Consider the following 17,159-nt stretch of genomic DNA (forward strand, 5'->3'; position numbering starts at 1 on the left):
GCGTCTCTGCATGGAAATACATTAAGATCAAGAGCACATCCACAAACTGATGGTAAGTGCTGCTTCAGTTTCACTCACACTGTTTATGTCTGTCTCTTTGATTTTAGAGTCACTACACGGGTATGTGATGAATAACATGTACAGTATTTGTATTGGTCGCAGCTTTTACCTCGTAGTAAACCAGGGTTTGTTTGCTTGTTCAGTGGATGTTTATTAGTTTTGAGCTCATCTTTCTATCTGCTGTCTTTATCTTTACAGGATCTGTGTGTGTTTCCTGCAGCATCACCACCGTAAGACTTTTATCAGAAAGACTTTAGTCATGGTCAAACATGAGGCATATTTACATATTTGAATACCTATAACTGTAAACATACTAAATAAAAACGTAAATTTACTAAATATATTAGTAAATATTTCTGTAAATGCACTTAATATATTGCTATTACTTAATATATCTAAATATACTAAGCATATTACTATATATAATTGTGCTAAATATACATAAATGTAAATACTAATTTAAATAAACTAAATTATTTGCAAATTATAAGATGTACAAAATATACTACAAAATATAAATGTAAATATAAAATGTAAACATTTTGTAAAATGTACAAAATATACTATTACTTGTAAATAAACAGAAATGTACAAAATTTACTACTGAATATAAATGAAATAAATAGATTTAAATGTAAATATACTAAATATATTACTGAATATCAATATAAATGCATATGTATAATATTAAATATAATTATAAATGTGCTAAATATACATAAATGTAAATAAGTTTGAATGCAAATAAACTAAATTATTTGCAAAACATAAGATGTACAAAATATACTACTAAATATATCGCAAAATATAAAAATAAATATTTACTACTAAATTTAATAATAAATAATAATAATGAATATATTACTACATATAAATATATTAAGTATATTACTAAATATAAATGTAAACTGAATATATTGCTAAATATCAAATGTAAAAATAAAATTACATTACTACTGAATATAAATTAAATAAATATGAATGTAAATGTAATACATATATTATTACATATAAATATACCAAGCATATTACTAAATATAAAGGTGCTAAATATACATGAAATGTAAATATGAATGTAAATAAACTAAATGATTTGCAAAATATTAGATGTACAAAATATACTACTAAATATAAGTATAGTAAATGTAATGCAAAATATAATACTAATTTACTAAATACACAATTAAATATAGGCTACATATAAAATGTAAACACTGAATATATTGCTGAATATCAAATGTATTAATATACTGTAACATGAAAATAAATATAAATGTAAAAGTACACTACTGAATATAAATGAAATAAATAAATATGAATGTAAATGTACTACTAAATAATAATGCATTTAAAAGGTGTTTTTTTCTTCTTCTTTGAACTGATTTGTAGCTCTGCTGATGTGGAGACGATGGTTGTGATGACACATCGCGACGTTCAGCGTCTGAAACAGGAAGTGCGACGACTTCAGAGTCTGCTGCAGGAAGTCCAGAAGCGAGCAGCCAATCACGTCGCTTTGCTGCAACAGCAACTGGCCAATAAAGCACAGCATATAGAGGTAGAAACATATAGAGGTATTGATTATTAAAGGAACAGTTGACTCGATTACTCACACTGACTTCTCGTCCATTCCTTAGAGACTCCAGACAAAGTTACAATCCCAGCAGGACTATGACAAGATCAAAACTGAGCTCAGGTATTACATAAATATAATCTATCCTCATGTAATATACAATGATATAACATTACAAACGTCTCTTTATTGTGATGATTTCAGGACTCTTCGAGCACAGATGCAAACTACTGATGTCGTGTCGGTAAGAGAAACACGATTTTCACTCACTTTTCTTCTCATTTACTGTATTTATATTGCAGAAATATTAATAGTATATGCAAGCATGCCATTCTGAATTCAGTCAGCTGAACTAAGGCGTTTGTGGGCAGCGCCACCTACTGATGGTGTTTGATTCTCTCTCAGGAGTCTCTCAGGAGCATTACTGCTGATAACAGTGAGTGCTTCATTCAAATAATACATTATTTATTATAAGAACTTGAACTCCAAGGCACTCGAATTGTATAGTGAAAAGTTAAAAAGCCTTTATTGCATCACTGGCTTTATACATTGAAACTCTTTTGGTGAGAGGTTCATCTACGCCTTCATCAGGGTGTGTGTAATCAACATCATCTCAGTTCATTTAACAGCAGTTAATTATTCAAATTAGAAACACCTGGTCACTCTATGTAGAGCAGCTAGAAGAAAAACACATTTCAAAGAGCAACACTTTCTACAAAAATGGTACAAAGTCTAATTCACCATTTAAGCCTGGTGATGTAGTTGCTTTCAATGTATAAATCCAGAAAGACTCTCTCTGTAACAACCTTTTAGCCCTATCTCCTCCCCTTATAGATTTCGGGATATGTCCAATGCCTATAATTGTTAATGTACTTGGACTACCATGATTCATATCTCTATAATGTAGGGCCATGGGGTATAACGGATTGCAGACTCTAATTGCATTTTTATGCTCTGATAATCTGGTGTTTAATTTTCTTGTAGTCATCCCTATATAAAAACAGCCACATGGACACTCCAGCCTATACACCACGAATGAAGTATTACAATTAATGAACGATCTTATTTTAAAACCAGAACTAGAGGTTACATCTCTAAACACGTCAGTCTTAACCATATTATCACAATGATTGCAGTTAGCGCACCTGTAATTTCCTACACTTGAACTTAACCAAGTATTTGATTTCTTTGCGGGAAGATGGAAATTCAGGCCTGACTTCTCTTAGAAAGGGATCACTCATAACTATTTGCCAATTACTTTTTATAATTTTCTTAATTCTGTTTGCCTATTGTGTCACAAAATAGACTGAGTCATGCCTGAATTTCCTTCAATTGCGTTCCGAAAAGCACCTACAATCAAAGACAAATTGGTGAGAAGCCATCTTCCCATACAACCAAAGAGCACCGAGATTTCATACCCCATGCAGCACTTCTTGATACATTCAGTGCTTTGAATTATTTATTCTAATTTCAATTGTAAAAAAATTTTTTCCATTTTTATTTTTATTTTTTATTATTCATTCTTAATTATTCCATTTATTTTTAGTAAGTATTATTTTAATTGTATTTATTTTATTTTATTTTTGTAGATTTAATTTTTTAATTATTCTAATTTGAATTTATATAAAAAAAATCTGCTTTTTGGTAAGTGTTTATTTTGTGTTTATATTTAAATAATTTATTCTAATCCAATTAGACTTTTAGTCTTTAATCTTGTTTTTATACAAAACATTTTTTTAAGTTTTATTAGAGTTATTAAAATAATCAAATAGATTCAAATAATATATTTAAGATTTTTAAGTATGTGTTTTATTGAAGATTTATTGTATTATTATTTTTTCTAGTCTATTTAAAATAAGACAGTTTAGCTTTATAATTTATTTTTAATTATTTATGCAAATATTAATTGATTTGATTTTACAGTGTTTTTTTCTTCATTCATTTTAAAATTATGTGCTTATTTAATTAAAAAAAAAATTATTTTCATGAACTCCCAAACCCGAGTTTTGAGAAAGCCTGGTGTAAGTGACAGAACATACAGTCTAATCTGGCCTTAAAAACACATTAAATCGACATAATACAATCTAATTCACATAGAAAGAGAAAACAGAATGAAAATATGTCTTTATTTTACAAAAACACGCTAAATGATGTGAATTAGCAATGCTGTTGTGTTCTGTTGCTGTATGTCTGATCTGTTAATACCTTTGCTCATTGATCAGATCTTGTGATCCAGACGGAAACGCCAAAGTTTCATCACTCCATTGGGAAAGAAGAAGCACTGAATGAATCGTCTTCTTCATCACCCTCATCTCCAAGCCTCCAGAGCTTCATTATAGAAGAGACAGACTCCTGTGGAGATGTGGGTTGTGATGTGGAGTCTGAGGATGGAGATGAGCTCGACACGGCTGGATTAGCTCAGCAGGTCAAAGGGGCTCTTCAGCGGCTGAACATCGGCCAGCGGGTGTTCGGTCACTATGTGCTCGGTCTCTCTCAGGGAACCGTCAGTGATATACTGGCCCGACCCAAACCCTGGAGCAAACTGACCAGCAGAGGAAGAGAACCCTTCCTGAGAATGAAGCACTTCCTGTCAGACCAGCACAGCATCCGAACACTCAGCGACATCCAGGAGAGACTGAGAGGTGAGAGGATGGATGGATGGAAGGATGGAAGAAATGAGGAATGGATGAATGGAAGGAAAGATGGTTAGATGGATGAAAAGAATGATGAATGAAAAAATATAAATGGAAGGATGGATGGAAGAATGGATGGATGGATGAATGAAAGGAACGATGAAAGGAAGGAAGGAAGGATGGATGGATGAATGAAGGGAAGGATGAAAGAAAGGAAGGAAGGATGGATGGATGGATGAATGAAGGGAAGGATGAAGGGAAGGAAGGAAGGAAGGAAGGATGGATGGATGGATGATAGATGGTTGGAAGGAAAGATGGTTAGATGGATGAATGGAAGGATGGATGGAAAGGTAAATGGAAGGATGGATGGATGATGGATGGATGGAAGGAAAGTTGATTGGAAGGATGGATGGAAAGGTAAATGGAAGGATGGATGGATGATGGATGGATGGAAGGAAAGATGATTGGAAGGATGGATGGAAATGTAAATGAAAGGATGGATGGATGATGGATGGATGGAAGGAAAGATGATTGGAAGGATGGATGGATGGATGGAAGGAAGGAAGGGTGGATGGAAAGGTGGATGGATGGATGGATGGGTGGGTGGATGGAAGGATAAATGGAATGATGGAAAGATGTTAGATGGATGAACGGAAGGATGGATGAATGGAGGGAAGGAAAGATGTTAGATGGATGGAGGGAAGGAAAGATGTTAGATGGATGAATGGAAGGATGGATGGATGGATGGAAAGGTAAATGGAAAGATGATGGATGGATGATGGAAGGAAAGATGATTGGAAGGATGGATGGAAGGAAGGAAGGAAGGAAGGAAGGATGGATGGATGAATGAAAAGAAGGATGAAAGGAAGGAAAGAAGGAAGGATGGATGGATGGATGGATGAATGAAAGGAAGGATGAAAGGAAGGAAGGAAGGATGGATGGATGATAGATGGTTGGAAGGAAAGATGGTTAGATGGATGAATGGAAGGATTGATGGAAAGGTAAATGGAAGGATGGATGGATGATGGATGGATGGAAGGAAAGATGATTGGAAGGATGAATGGAAAGGTAAATGGAAGGATGGATGGATGATGGATGGATAGAAGGAAAGATGATTGGAAGGAAGGATGGAAGGAAGGAAGGAAGGAAGGAAGGGTGGTTGGATGGATGGATGGAGGGAAGGAAAGATGTTAGATGGATGAATGGAAGGATGGATAGATGATGGATGGATGGATGGATGATGGATGGATGGAAGGAATGATGGGTGGATGGATGGAAAGATGTTAGATGGATAAATGGAAGGATGGATGGATGATGGATGGATGGAGGGAAGGAAAGATGTTAGATGGATTAATGGAAGGATGGATGGATGATGGATGGATGGAAGGAAGGAAAGATGTTAGATGGATTAATGGAAGGATGGATGGATGGACGGAAGGAAAGATGTTAGATGGATTAATGGAAGGATGAATGGATGGGTGGATGGATGGATGGATGATGGATGGATGGAAGGAAGGATAGGTGGATGGATGGAAGAAAAGAAGGAAGGAATGATGGATAGATGAAGAAATGGATAAATGGAATTGTGATGCAATATTGATATTCATGGATACTTCTTTTAAACAGTACATTTTGTGAGTTTCTTTGAAAACAAATAATATCTTAGACTCAATATATCCTGTAAATTTCTCATTTTCAAGATAGTTAGTTTAGTTATTTGGAAAATATGTTTTCTTTATTGATTGCTTTCTTGTACCAAAATAGTTTGTTGTATTAAAGTAATGAAAAAGTTTGTAAAAACAGATGGGGGTATTTTTGATATAATGAATAAACTATTATATAGTATTATTATTATTCATATATATATATATATATATATATATATAATTTTTTTTATTTTTTTTACTTACCAAATAAAATAATACAAATGTAGTCTTGTCAACTAGTTTGTTCTTGTCTGTGAAGGTGTCTTCGTCCCATGGGTTGGTCCTGCAGACGTGAGCTCAGACGACGTGATCAGGAACATTCTGGATCAGAGTCGTCTGGAGAGTCAGTGCAGCCTCACATCTCACTTTAACAACATTTAACAGAGAGTTTTAAAGTGGATTTGCAGGATCACAGCTTGAGTGTCTTTGTTTCAGTGCTGGATGATGATGATGAAGGCAGCAGATCTCAGGCATCAGACGATGTCATCAGAAACATCCTGCAGCAGGCCAAACACGAGATGCATACGACGAACGGCTCGAGTGAAGCACCGCTCCAGGAAGAAGAAGAAGAGGATGATGGGGCACTGGAGCCCAGCGTTCAGTCTCCGGCTGATTTTGTCCAAAGCATCATCCAGAAAGTCAAATGTGAACTGGATGAAGATACTGACCCCTCCGTTTCTCCGTCCTCCGTGAGCCGCTCGTTCCAGACACTTCCTGTGGATCCGGATCAGAGAACTCAGGTCTTTAACGGATCAAAGGTGAAGACGGAGACGCGTCAGAGACCTCGCTCCTGTCCCATCAGCAGCAGCTGTGAGCTTCAGTCTCTGGAACTGGACACCTTCAGCATCACGCAGAGGGTCAAAGAAGCTCTCACCGTCAACAACATAGGTTTGTGTTCATGCATATAAAGCAAATGATGACCTGAGATCAGAGTCTGAGCTTCAGACATCAATGATTCCTCAGATCATAACAGATCTAATGCATCGTTTTCATCTGCTGGAGCAGAACACAAGTGAAAAAATCCCACAGTTAAAAGCAGGAACCTAAACCATATCTAGAGACCAGAAGCAGTGTTGTTGTTGTTTTTAAAAATCAGTATATTCAGTCATTTAAATAAACCTCAAATCAAATATAAAAGATTTTTTTTAAGTTTCCATTTTGATTTTAAAGTTTTAGTAATTTTGTAGTTTTTTGAATGTCTATATATTTTATTCATTTATTTATTGCAATTTGAAGTGTTGCAAGGTAACATTTTTATATTTTATATTATTTCATATTTATTTCGAGTAATGGTTTTGTGTGTTGGGTGTGGGGGGACTTAAAGTACAATTAAAATAGAAATAAAAATAAATTAGAGCTATATCGATATAAAGCTAATACGTAAATTAAAGCTAAATAAATATTAAAATATTTTTTGTAATAAAATAAAAATTAAAGAGTATGTCATACGGTATTTTAAAGTGTCCTAATATTGTGTATAAATGCATCTAAGGTCAGAACATTGTAGTTTTCTCAGAATATACATTAAATATTAGAGTACGCTCTTCTGTGTCAGCCGCTCCACAAGGATGCGCTGTTTTCTTTCAAATCATATCTTTTCAAATATCTTTATTTATCATGCACTTTTTTGATTAACAACTTTGCAGATTGTTTTCATTTAAGGATAGCTACCTTATAAACGGCAAAAGAGATATTCTTCCAAAAACCTACATGACTTGCTCTTTAAAATATTAAAATACTTTCACTTAATGGATATGATCTATCTAAAGAAAACAGTCAGAAAAAAATATAATATAAATCTTAATTCTACTTGTAATGTACCAAAAATTGTACATTTACATTAAAAAAAATATTAAATTTTTTATCAATTCATTTAAAGAACGTAAAAGTAAATCCTGATCGGCCAAAGTATTTCTTTTAATTCAGTATGACTGAATAATTATCGTTTTATAACTACGTTGTAAGCTCACACAATCAGTTTAGTTTGGAGACTAAATGGTAAACAATGATATTAAAGTTTACTAAGAAAGTCCCTTTTGGTCAATTATTAACTATGAAATTATATTTCTAATACCATATTTTTGAAGAAAATTGTTAGAAAAAAATATAACCCCCATCAATGGGCATGAAATGTACCATCTGACGTATAATCTGAATGTTTAAATGTATTTCTGTTTAATAGTGCTGCTCTTGATAGTTGTTGTTCTGGCAGGTCAGCGAGTGTTCGGCGAAGAGGTTTTGGGTTTAACACAAAGCTCTGTGTCTGAACTGCTGTCGCACCCCAAACCCTGGACTAAACTCAGTCTGAAGGGGAAGGAGAACTTCATTCGGATGCATCTGTGGCTCCAAGACCCTCAAAACATTCAGAAGCTCAACGCTATGAAGAAGATGGACCAGAGAGGTCAATGTATGTTTGATTTACTTGTCCTCAGTCCATAAGGAGTTTGTGTCTTCATCAGATTTGGAGAAATGTAGCATTGCATCACTTCCTCACCAATGGATGTGAACAGGTGCTGTCAGAATGAGAGTCCAAACAGCTGATAAAAACATCAGAATAATCCACAGCACTCCAGTCCATCAGTTCACATCTGGAGAAGACAAAACCTGAAACAAATCCAGCATTAAGATGATTTTAACTCAAACACATAGAGTCTATAATCCATAATAACACTTCCTCCAGTGAAAAAGTGTTCTGAATCAGGAGAGAAATCTGCACAGATTTTGTCTTCTCCAGATGTTCACAGATGGACTGGAGTGCTGTGGATTATTGTGATGTTTTTATCTGACTCTCATTCTGACGGCACCCATTCACTGCAGAGCATCCATTGATGAGACACTGATGCAATGCTACATTTCTCCAAACCTGATGAAGAAACAAACTCAGGTGACCTGAGGGTGAGGATATTTCCTGCACATTTTTGGTGCACTGTTTCTTTAAACGTTGTCTGTTCTTTCGCAGCTCGTCTCAAACGTGCTCTGATTGGATCAGACTGTGAATCACACAGGACGTTAGATGCCAGAGGACGCTGGTTTTGTGATCATTGGGGACGGTGTGAGGTGATGAAGAGGCCGCGTGTCATCTTTAGTGCTCAGGAGAGAGAAGCACTGATAGCGGTGTATCAGACAGAGCCGTATCCGTCTCCACACACCATCGAGAGACTCGCAGCACAGCTAGGACTGCACTCCAGCACTGTCAGCAACTGGTTCTACAACTACAGGTCCGTATGAATGACCATGAGATGATGAAAAGCTAAGAATTAAATTAAAAGTTAAATTAAAATAAATAAAGTGCATTTCAGGATGCAGTTTCCAACATTTCTGTGGATACATGTTTACAGTATTTCACCAGCATACGTTAGATATAATAAAAGTTTGAAAATTTGAATGCTTTGAAAGCGAAGGATTTATACCTCAAATATAAAAGTTTTTGCAACTTGCAGTGCAGGTGAAATAATTATTAGACCTATAACTATCAAATATCGCTTTTTTACATGAAAGTCCAATTGCAATTTACAACAGTAATATGTTAATTTCATATTTTTTTATAATTGGTTAAAACAATAATATTCTAATATTTTAAAATAATTATTATGATTTTAAATAATTTATATTTTTATTGCATATATAATCTATAAGGTGTTTATATATGGAACAGTATGTATATACAAACAATATAAAATCTAATAAAATACAAAACATAACACATTCATATATACAATAAAAATATTATATATATATATATATATATATATATATATATATATATATATATATATATATATATATATATATAATTAAGATGCATGTTCTTACAGTATATTATTTGAAATTATATATTTAATGTATAAATTTCACATTTTCTCTCTCACACACACACACACACACACACACACACACACATATATATATATATATATATAAAATATTGAAAACATTAGTATATGAAATTAAATATATAATATAAAATATATAAAATATATTAAATTAATATACTGAGAAATTAAACATAATACAAAATTATTTTAAAATAAACACAATCAATGTAAAACACTAAAAATGTCTATTAACCAAAATCGGTGAACCATGAACATGATTCAAGGGTTTTAGCTCATAATAATGTTCGGGAATCTTAGATCTAGATAAACTAAAACAAAACCCTGTTTTTGGTGCAAAAACACAATAAATGAAGTTCAAGGCAAATTATGTATATTTTATGTACTTGAGCAAGTAAAGATATAAAATGGATGTTATATAAGCTCTTTAAAATCACAGAAAAGAATAAATTTAATTCAGAAACCTTTGCTTTCTCTCTGTGAACAGGTCCAGAAGCAGACGAGATGGCTTTTCAGAACCGGTGCAAACCGGAACATTTCAGAATCCGGTCAGTTCTGGTCCGGTTTCAGCCAGTTCAGTCCGAATCAAACCGGAGCCCAGTGACAGACAGATGGAGGAGGACACAGATCTGCAGAGAGAAGAGCACGATCACGTCTTCACCAGCGTGAAGAGAGAGAAAGAGCTGTGAGATCAACACAGACAGATCTCAGGAACTCTAAATCTGACCACTACACCCTTTCAGTCTTTCTTTCTTTTTTTTTTTTTTAAGCATTATTCATTTACAATTCAATGAAAAAGTAAACACTGATTGGCCAGATTTTTTTTTGTATGACTGATGATTAATTGCTGGTTGTCTATATGTTTGATATCTACTTATGTATGCTCATTTAAATTCAGTTTGGTTTGGAGACTAAATGGTTAACAACGAAAGTTTGCTAATAAATGTAAGTCTCTTTTGGTGACTGATGGTGAAGTTTTTTATTAAAATAATCTACAATATGCTGCCAGTGATTTAACTCAAGACCAAAAACAAAACAAAATGTTTACATAAATGTACACTTAAGTGAATGGAAATATCAGCCCAATTATTATAATAATATAACAATTATTAGAAATGATTAGAAATCTTACAAAAAAAAATTTAAAATTCTGAAAGTTGTTTAAAAAAACACTTCATTTAATTTAAATGTATTAAAAATAACAAATACATATAAACTAATTGTTAATAATCACTATACTAATACAAATTCTAATTAAAATTTTTATAATTAATTTAAATTTACAAATCTGTTTCTATCCAAACTTTATTTTTAATTAAATGTAATATTATTTATTAAATGTGTCATTATTGTTTATTAATGTTCATATTTTATTAATTATCATATTTTCATACTTCATTTTTTTTTTTTACAATTAATACGCGAACAACAATTAGAAAATGAAAATTTCCAGGGGGTTACAAACAATTTAAACAAATCGATAAATTCTACATAATTAATTACAACAAACTGAGAACAGCTAAGAATAAACACCAACAAACAAACAAACAAACAAACAAAAAAGATCTCCCAAACTCCGCTAAAGCCAAAATAAACCGTCGTCACATGACGCGCTCGTGCGTGCTTACGTCATGACAGCAGCACAGCTGAGAGGGAGCGTCATGGCGGCGTAGAGCGGATTACTTACTGTTCACATCTACTGTCTATGGTTCACATTCACTTCACCGTCTCTTTTCTGCTTTTACCCCGATTTTACCACAACAGCGCGCGTCTCCTGCATCTTACCGCCTGAAGCAAGTGCGTGACCGACGCTTGCGTACGCTTTATTAACGTGTTTCACTGCAGTAACAACAACAACAAACATAAACAACATCTAATGACAGACATTCGTGTTTAACATCTAATAAACCACACAGGAGCGCTTTAATCAATGCACAGGTGTTAGTTCTCGCAGCAGGTCGAGTTTAATAACTGTCAACCTGAGTATGATGCTGTTAAACCACATTTCTAGTGCCTCTATCTGGACAGCCCACTTGTTTACTTGTTTACTGCCTTGTTAGTCATCCACACTAAGCTGACAGCTCACTACATGCACACAGCTGCTGTCTAGGTAGGCAGTTTACTAGGTTTAAATGCACAACAGTTGTGTTATAACCAGTGTTGGGAAGGTTACTTTGGAAATGTAATAGGTTACAGATTACAAGTTACCCTGTTTAAAATGTAATAGTAGTGTAACTTTTTCAATTACTTTATTAAAGTAATGTAACTAATTACTTTTGAGTACTTTTTGATTACTTTTCTAAATTTGTGAAAATTAAAGAATAATGAATAAAAGCATATACATCAACTCAAATACAGTTATCTAATAAGCATGTGACGTATTCTGTGTAATAAACTCCTGAAACATTGGTGTTTTTTTTAAACTGCTGTCTCTTTGTATATGATGATAGTTTTCTCAAAATAAGTAAAATGCACATGAAGTGACACAGAACAGTTCTAGAAATTATGTTTATGTGCTCGTGTACTCCTATATTGAGGCGGCAGAGGTTGAAAACACTGCGAGCTTCAGTAGGCCTATGTGTAGTAAATGAAACCATGTCTTTGCCATTAATTTACAGGAGGGGCGGACTGGGAAAAAAATTCAGACTGGAAAATTCAAACTCATATAAACAAATTCACGGACAAAACTATTTTTTGTATGGACCTGACATAAAAAAGGTTTAAATCTTTAATTTGGGGACATGCAAAATAATTATAAGTTCGCTCCTGAACTGTACCTTCACTTCCATTTTTCTCTTCAGTCTCTTTATTTTGCCCTGTTATCCATCTCTCTCATGACTTTAATACTCAAGATTGAACAAAACTATACTTTACAATACAATACTCTACAATACTACAATATCTTTATAGAAAAATCCTACTACTGTACACGAGTCATGTTTTCCTTACAAAAATTGACCATGCTTTTTTTAGCCTATATACAATAACCTTTTTTTTTTGTTTTGTTTTTTGCAAATGGATTTGTATTTATTTTTAAATAACTCAATTTGTAAAATCATTTTAAATTTTTGGTTACCACAGTTAAACAATAGTAACTATTTTCTCTGGATTTATAGAAATATATTAAAACATTAATTTTCGTAAGGGTTGTGTTGTTGTCTGTCAGTAGCTCCCCCTAAACCTATAAAAATAATCTGATTGTTTTTCAGATAAATTACTACTGTACCATTACAACTGATAATAATGATGTCCTTTATATAGTATTTTGAGTGATGACTGATGAGCAACGTGCTGCTTCTTGATTAATTAAATAAAAAAAAACAAATAAAAAAAAGCATCTTTACAGATGAAACTGACCTGAAACCCTGAACAGTATAGTTCTGCTTCTCTGCTCCAGCTGTGCGCTTCCAAAGTCCTCTCTCTCTCTCTCTCTCTCTCTCTCTCTCTCTCTCTCTCTCTCTCTCTCTCTCTCTCTCTCTCTCTCTCTTTCTCTCTCTCTCTCTCTCTCTCTCTCTCTCTCTCTCTCTCTCTCTCTCTCTCTCTCTCTCTCTCTCTCTCCCTCCCTCTCCCTCTCTCTCTCTCTCTCGCAATGATTACTCGGAGTCTGATCCAAACCGTTTGGCGGAGGCGCGGAGAGCGCGCGAGTCATGACTAACACTTCCTGATTTATTAGAGATTTAATTATCAAACGGCGGATTCGCAAATGATCGCTTTAGTACATTCGGCAGGCAATTATACAATAATGATATTAAAATAGCGGGCAAAATCGGCTGCCAGGCCACCGGGAATTGTCCCGGTTCTCCCAGTATCCAGTCCGCGCCTGATTTCCACAGACACGCAGAACGTGCAGGAGTCATATATTGCATTTTTGGGGCTTTATATTCACAGACACTAGTCCATGTCATGTTTTGATTCAAGTGTACTGACCTACTTTTGATTTAGTCATCCAAAATGTGGCATATTCCGTCCGCGTTAGGCATTCCGTTTTTATGACTTGATTCTACGAACCAGACTGTATTTCCGCATCCCGGAAATTATTAGGGCGGTATGTCTCAGAATAGTCAGTGCAATTTGGGAAAGAAATCAGTTAAATCTGTATGTGGATGTGTGTAAATATTCAAATGTAATCCCCTTTGTAATCGTTAAAAATTTCATAAGTAACTGTAATTTAATTACTAATTTTTTTCTTAGTAACTGTAACTAATTACAGTTACAATAATTTTGTAATTAAATTACGTAACGCCGTTACATGTAACTAGTTACTCCCCAACACTGGTTATAACCTTGATTTCGGTCATTTACACTTTTGCACAATAGACTTTTACTTTAGGAGTGCAGGTAGCAGTTGTTTTATTTTATTGATTATTGTGAGATTAGTCACTAGTGCAATAGTAAAGCACTTTGAGTACATTTGCTCCTGCAGGACTGAGTTGTTGAAAAGCATGATAACATATCTGTCATTATACGTGGTTTGACCTTTTCTTTGATTAGTTTACATTCCCATCAACATGAATAGGTGTGGATCAATGTGTGTGTGTTTGCGCTTTAACAGTAACAAATATCCAAACATCCTTAAATCAAGATACATTTACCGGAGATGCAAAGTTAACATACGAAGTCAGAATTAAAAAAGTTTATGCTTAAAGCAAGATCAAATAGCTTTCAATGTATATAATGAAAACTAGTTTTCTCTTTGAATTACGTATATTTTTTTCTGAGCCTTTCAGCAGATATTTCTTCTTTTTAATCATAAACTCACTTAATTTCATGCCATTTTTCTTCTCGAGTTAAAATACCTTGATTTAAGAATAGTTCGATATTGCAGTTTGATCAGAAGATATTGTAAAAGTTATATTTAAAAAATTGTATTTTCCGTCTTTATATTTAGAAACCATGCATATGTATCGCGCTCCATTTAATGCATTTCTTAAACTTTCTTAACTTGGTCTTAAATGTACCATCATAAAACATGCAGAAACTATTATGTGTGACTGCTTTAGTGCTCCAGGGACACATACTGTATGTAATACATTATTTAATAGTCTTTAATAGCAGTGGGTGTTGTTTTGAAACCTCTGTTATTTTATTCAGCTTTCTGTTTTTTTCCTCATGTAGTCTGTGAGACAGCATGCAATGCAACGATAAATAAATCTGAAGTATGCTACACTGTCACATGAGATCTGATTATGCTGCATGCTATAACACATTGTGTGTCAGAAATGCTGTGCATGTTAGTGCATGTGTGTTACAGACGAAGACTTGTGGTGAATTAACATGCTCTTTCTGCGTAGCTGACAATTCATACGTTTTGTTTTCTGATGCATTAACACACAATGAAATTAAAATGACATTGATGAGACATATGATCAGATTTTGTGGTTGTTTGGAATGGGAAACTAATGATTTTTCTAAAGATAAGATAATATTGCAGTTATTAGGTCTCTGTGATCGGCGAGACCTTACATGACGTCTGTAAAATCATTCATACATCTCTATCGAGGTGCTTTGTAGACTGTAATCAGCGAATCTCAAGAATTCTGTCGAGGTCCGAGAGAGAGAATTTTTTTATATTAATATAAATATTTATATTATTATGCTATGGTATTTTTATATTTAAATGGTAAAGTCATTTTTTTGTATTAATTTCTAAGTGCGGATTTAAATAGAACATAATCGTGTATTTTATTTTATATAACTGTTATTTCATTTCATTTAGATGCTATCATACTTTTTATGAATATTTTGAGTTTTAATTATATTTGAGTTTATTATTTGTTTTGTTTTATAATTATTACTAAATGAAACGTTTTTATATTTAATTTTAATTTCAGTCCACCTTTACTTCAAGTATAATGTTTTTATAATGGTTTACATTTTAGTTTAGAATTTACACGTGAATTTGATTCATTGCCATAAAAATAATCTTAATGGTAGTGAAATAATCAAATCTTTTAATGGAAAACAATAATAATCTTGTGGTTTTCTCATCTAGTGTTGATCCACACGATCGATAGCTTCAGTCTCATCTGTATTGATCTGCTCGGAAACGATCGGCATGATTCAGCGATAGCCAAACGGCTCATTGATTATGAAAGGTTTCATTGATTATGTCAGTGGATATCACCAGTTCAGTCCTGTTTTAATAGCACAGGCCAATTTATTACAAAAATGTGTATAAACCCTAGAATCCTAGAATGGATTGAAGCATGGTAAATGGTCGTCGACCGAGATGTTTTTGTTTTGACAGCCGATGCCGATATCTTGGAAAGCAGGGGACCGATAACCGATATAAAGCCGATTTTTTTTTCTTTTTTTTCTATTATTTAAAATCCCATGCTACGTGTACTGTGTTAAGCTAACTGAGACTTGTTATAGCACTTATATATCATTGCTCTTTTTGTTGTTTTTGATTGCTTCCACTGTCCTCATCTGTAAGTCGCTTTGGATAAAAGCCTCTGCTAAATGAATAAATGTAATGTAATGTAAATATAAAGTTCAAACGGTAACGCAATCATAGTTCTAATGCGAAATAAACATGAATGAACATAAATCAGTGTTTCAACCATGGAAAGATGCTTGTAATCAAAAGGTCACGTAGCATCAGCGTCCGCTCGTTAGTGTACTTTAAACGAAGGCTAGAGAAGAGCATTTCACCGAATATTAAACTATATTGTCTATATATTTTACTTTATCTGTTAGTGATGTCTTTACTATTTAATGTATGTTTAAATAAAAAATAAAAGTTATGACAGCCACTGCGTATATATTTCTGGGTACCATTTTATAGAAATGTATATAATGCATATATTATAGAAATGTTATCATTTAGGGGTAATTTAATTAAACTGCATTACGTACAGTTTACATGTTCGCATACTTTTTTTTTTTTTGTTTAAGTTGAGTGTTTTATATTTAAAAATAATTAGTAATTAAATATAAGTTTGGGCTTTGTTGATTTTAACTCTCTAGTAATGTTAAAGGGCCCCCTGTAGTTGAGAGTATGAGCTGATGTAGATTGTTATCTCTAATTGAAATTATTGAAAGAAAGAGCGATTTGTTCAGTAAACCACTGTTTAATAAAAAAAAGCAATTTTATGTTTAGTTTCTCCCCTGCTGTACCATGCCAATCCGTGACGTATTTTTTGCTATTGCTACAAATATACCCCAGAGATTTAAGACTGCTTTTGTGATCCAGGGACACACACACACACACACACACACACACACACACACATATGTGTCAAGTAAAGCACAACTCCTGTTGTGTTATTGTGATATGTTTCAAACACTTGAGCTTTAATGTAAATGTAAATGAGAGTTTGATTGTGTTGCACTGAAGAGAGAAGCAGTAAATGAT

At 33.5% G+C, this 17,159-nt stretch overlaps 2 protein-coding genes across 2 annotated transcripts; both read left to right on the plus strand.

Moving 5' to 3' along the window:
* The first annotated feature begins 231 nt into the window (after window positions 1-231).
* On the plus strand, window positions 232-2,683 carry LOC132136124 (homeobox protein cut-like 2). Its single transcript, XM_059547221.1, has 5 exons — window positions 232-290; window positions 1,450-1,615; window positions 1,695-1,753; window positions 1,835-1,874; window positions 2,615-2,683. The coding sequence occupies exons 2-5, from the start codon at window positions 1,469-1,471 to the stop codon at window positions 2,681-2,683; spliced, it is 315 nt and encodes a 104-aa protein (XP_059403204.1). The 5' UTR covers window positions 232-290; window positions 1,450-1,468.
* A 1,158-nt stretch (window positions 2,684-3,841) lies between these two features.
* On the plus strand, window positions 3,842-10,491 carry LOC132136140 (homeobox protein cut-like 2). Its single transcript, XM_059547222.1, has 6 exons — window positions 3,842-4,272; window positions 6,229-6,284; window positions 6,461-6,857; window positions 8,182-8,370; window positions 8,929-9,187; window positions 10,290-10,491. The coding sequence occupies exons 1-6, from the start codon at window positions 4,206-4,208 to the stop codon at window positions 10,489-10,491; spliced, it is 1,170 nt and encodes a 389-aa protein (XP_059403205.1). The 5' UTR covers window positions 3,842-4,205.
* Window positions 10,492-17,159: the final 6,668 nt, after the last annotated feature.

This window comes from Carassius carassius, chromosome 4 (assembly GCF_963082965.1).
Source record: "Carassius carassius chromosome 4, fCarCar2.1, whole genome shotgun sequence".
NCBI classification, from domain to species: Eukaryota; Metazoa; Chordata; class Actinopteri; order Cypriniformes; family Cyprinidae; genus Carassius; species Carassius carassius.

What these genes read in the sequence shown, in the direction of transcription:
- LOC132136124 (XM_059547221.1), top strand. Translation starts at nt 1,469, where the DNA reads ATGGTTGTGATGACACATCGCGACGTTCAGCGTCTGAAACAGGAAGTG. An exon ending in ATAAAGCACAGCATATAGAG is followed by an intron (nt 1,616 to 1,694) that starts GTAGAAACATAT and finishes TCCATTCCTTAG; the next exon opens with AGACTCCAGACAAAGTTACA. An exon ending in AAACTACTGATGTCGTGTCG is followed by an intron (nt 1,875 to 2,614) that starts GTAAGAGAAACA and finishes ATTTTCTTGTAG; the next exon opens with TCATCCCTATATAAAAACAG.
- LOC132136140 (XM_059547222.1), top strand. Translation starts at nt 4,206, where the DNA reads ATGAAGCACTTCCTGTCAGACCAGCACAGCATCCGAACACTCAGCGAC. An exon ending in CATCCAGGAGAGACTGAGAG is followed by an intron (nt 4,273 to 6,228) that starts GTGAGAGGATGG and finishes TTGTCTGTGAAG; the next exon opens with GTGTCTTCGTCCCATGGGTT. An exon ending in GCTCAGACGACGTGATCAGG is followed by an intron (nt 6,285 to 6,460) that starts AACATTCTGGAT and finishes GATGTCATCAGA; the next exon opens with AACATCCTGCAGCAGGCCAA.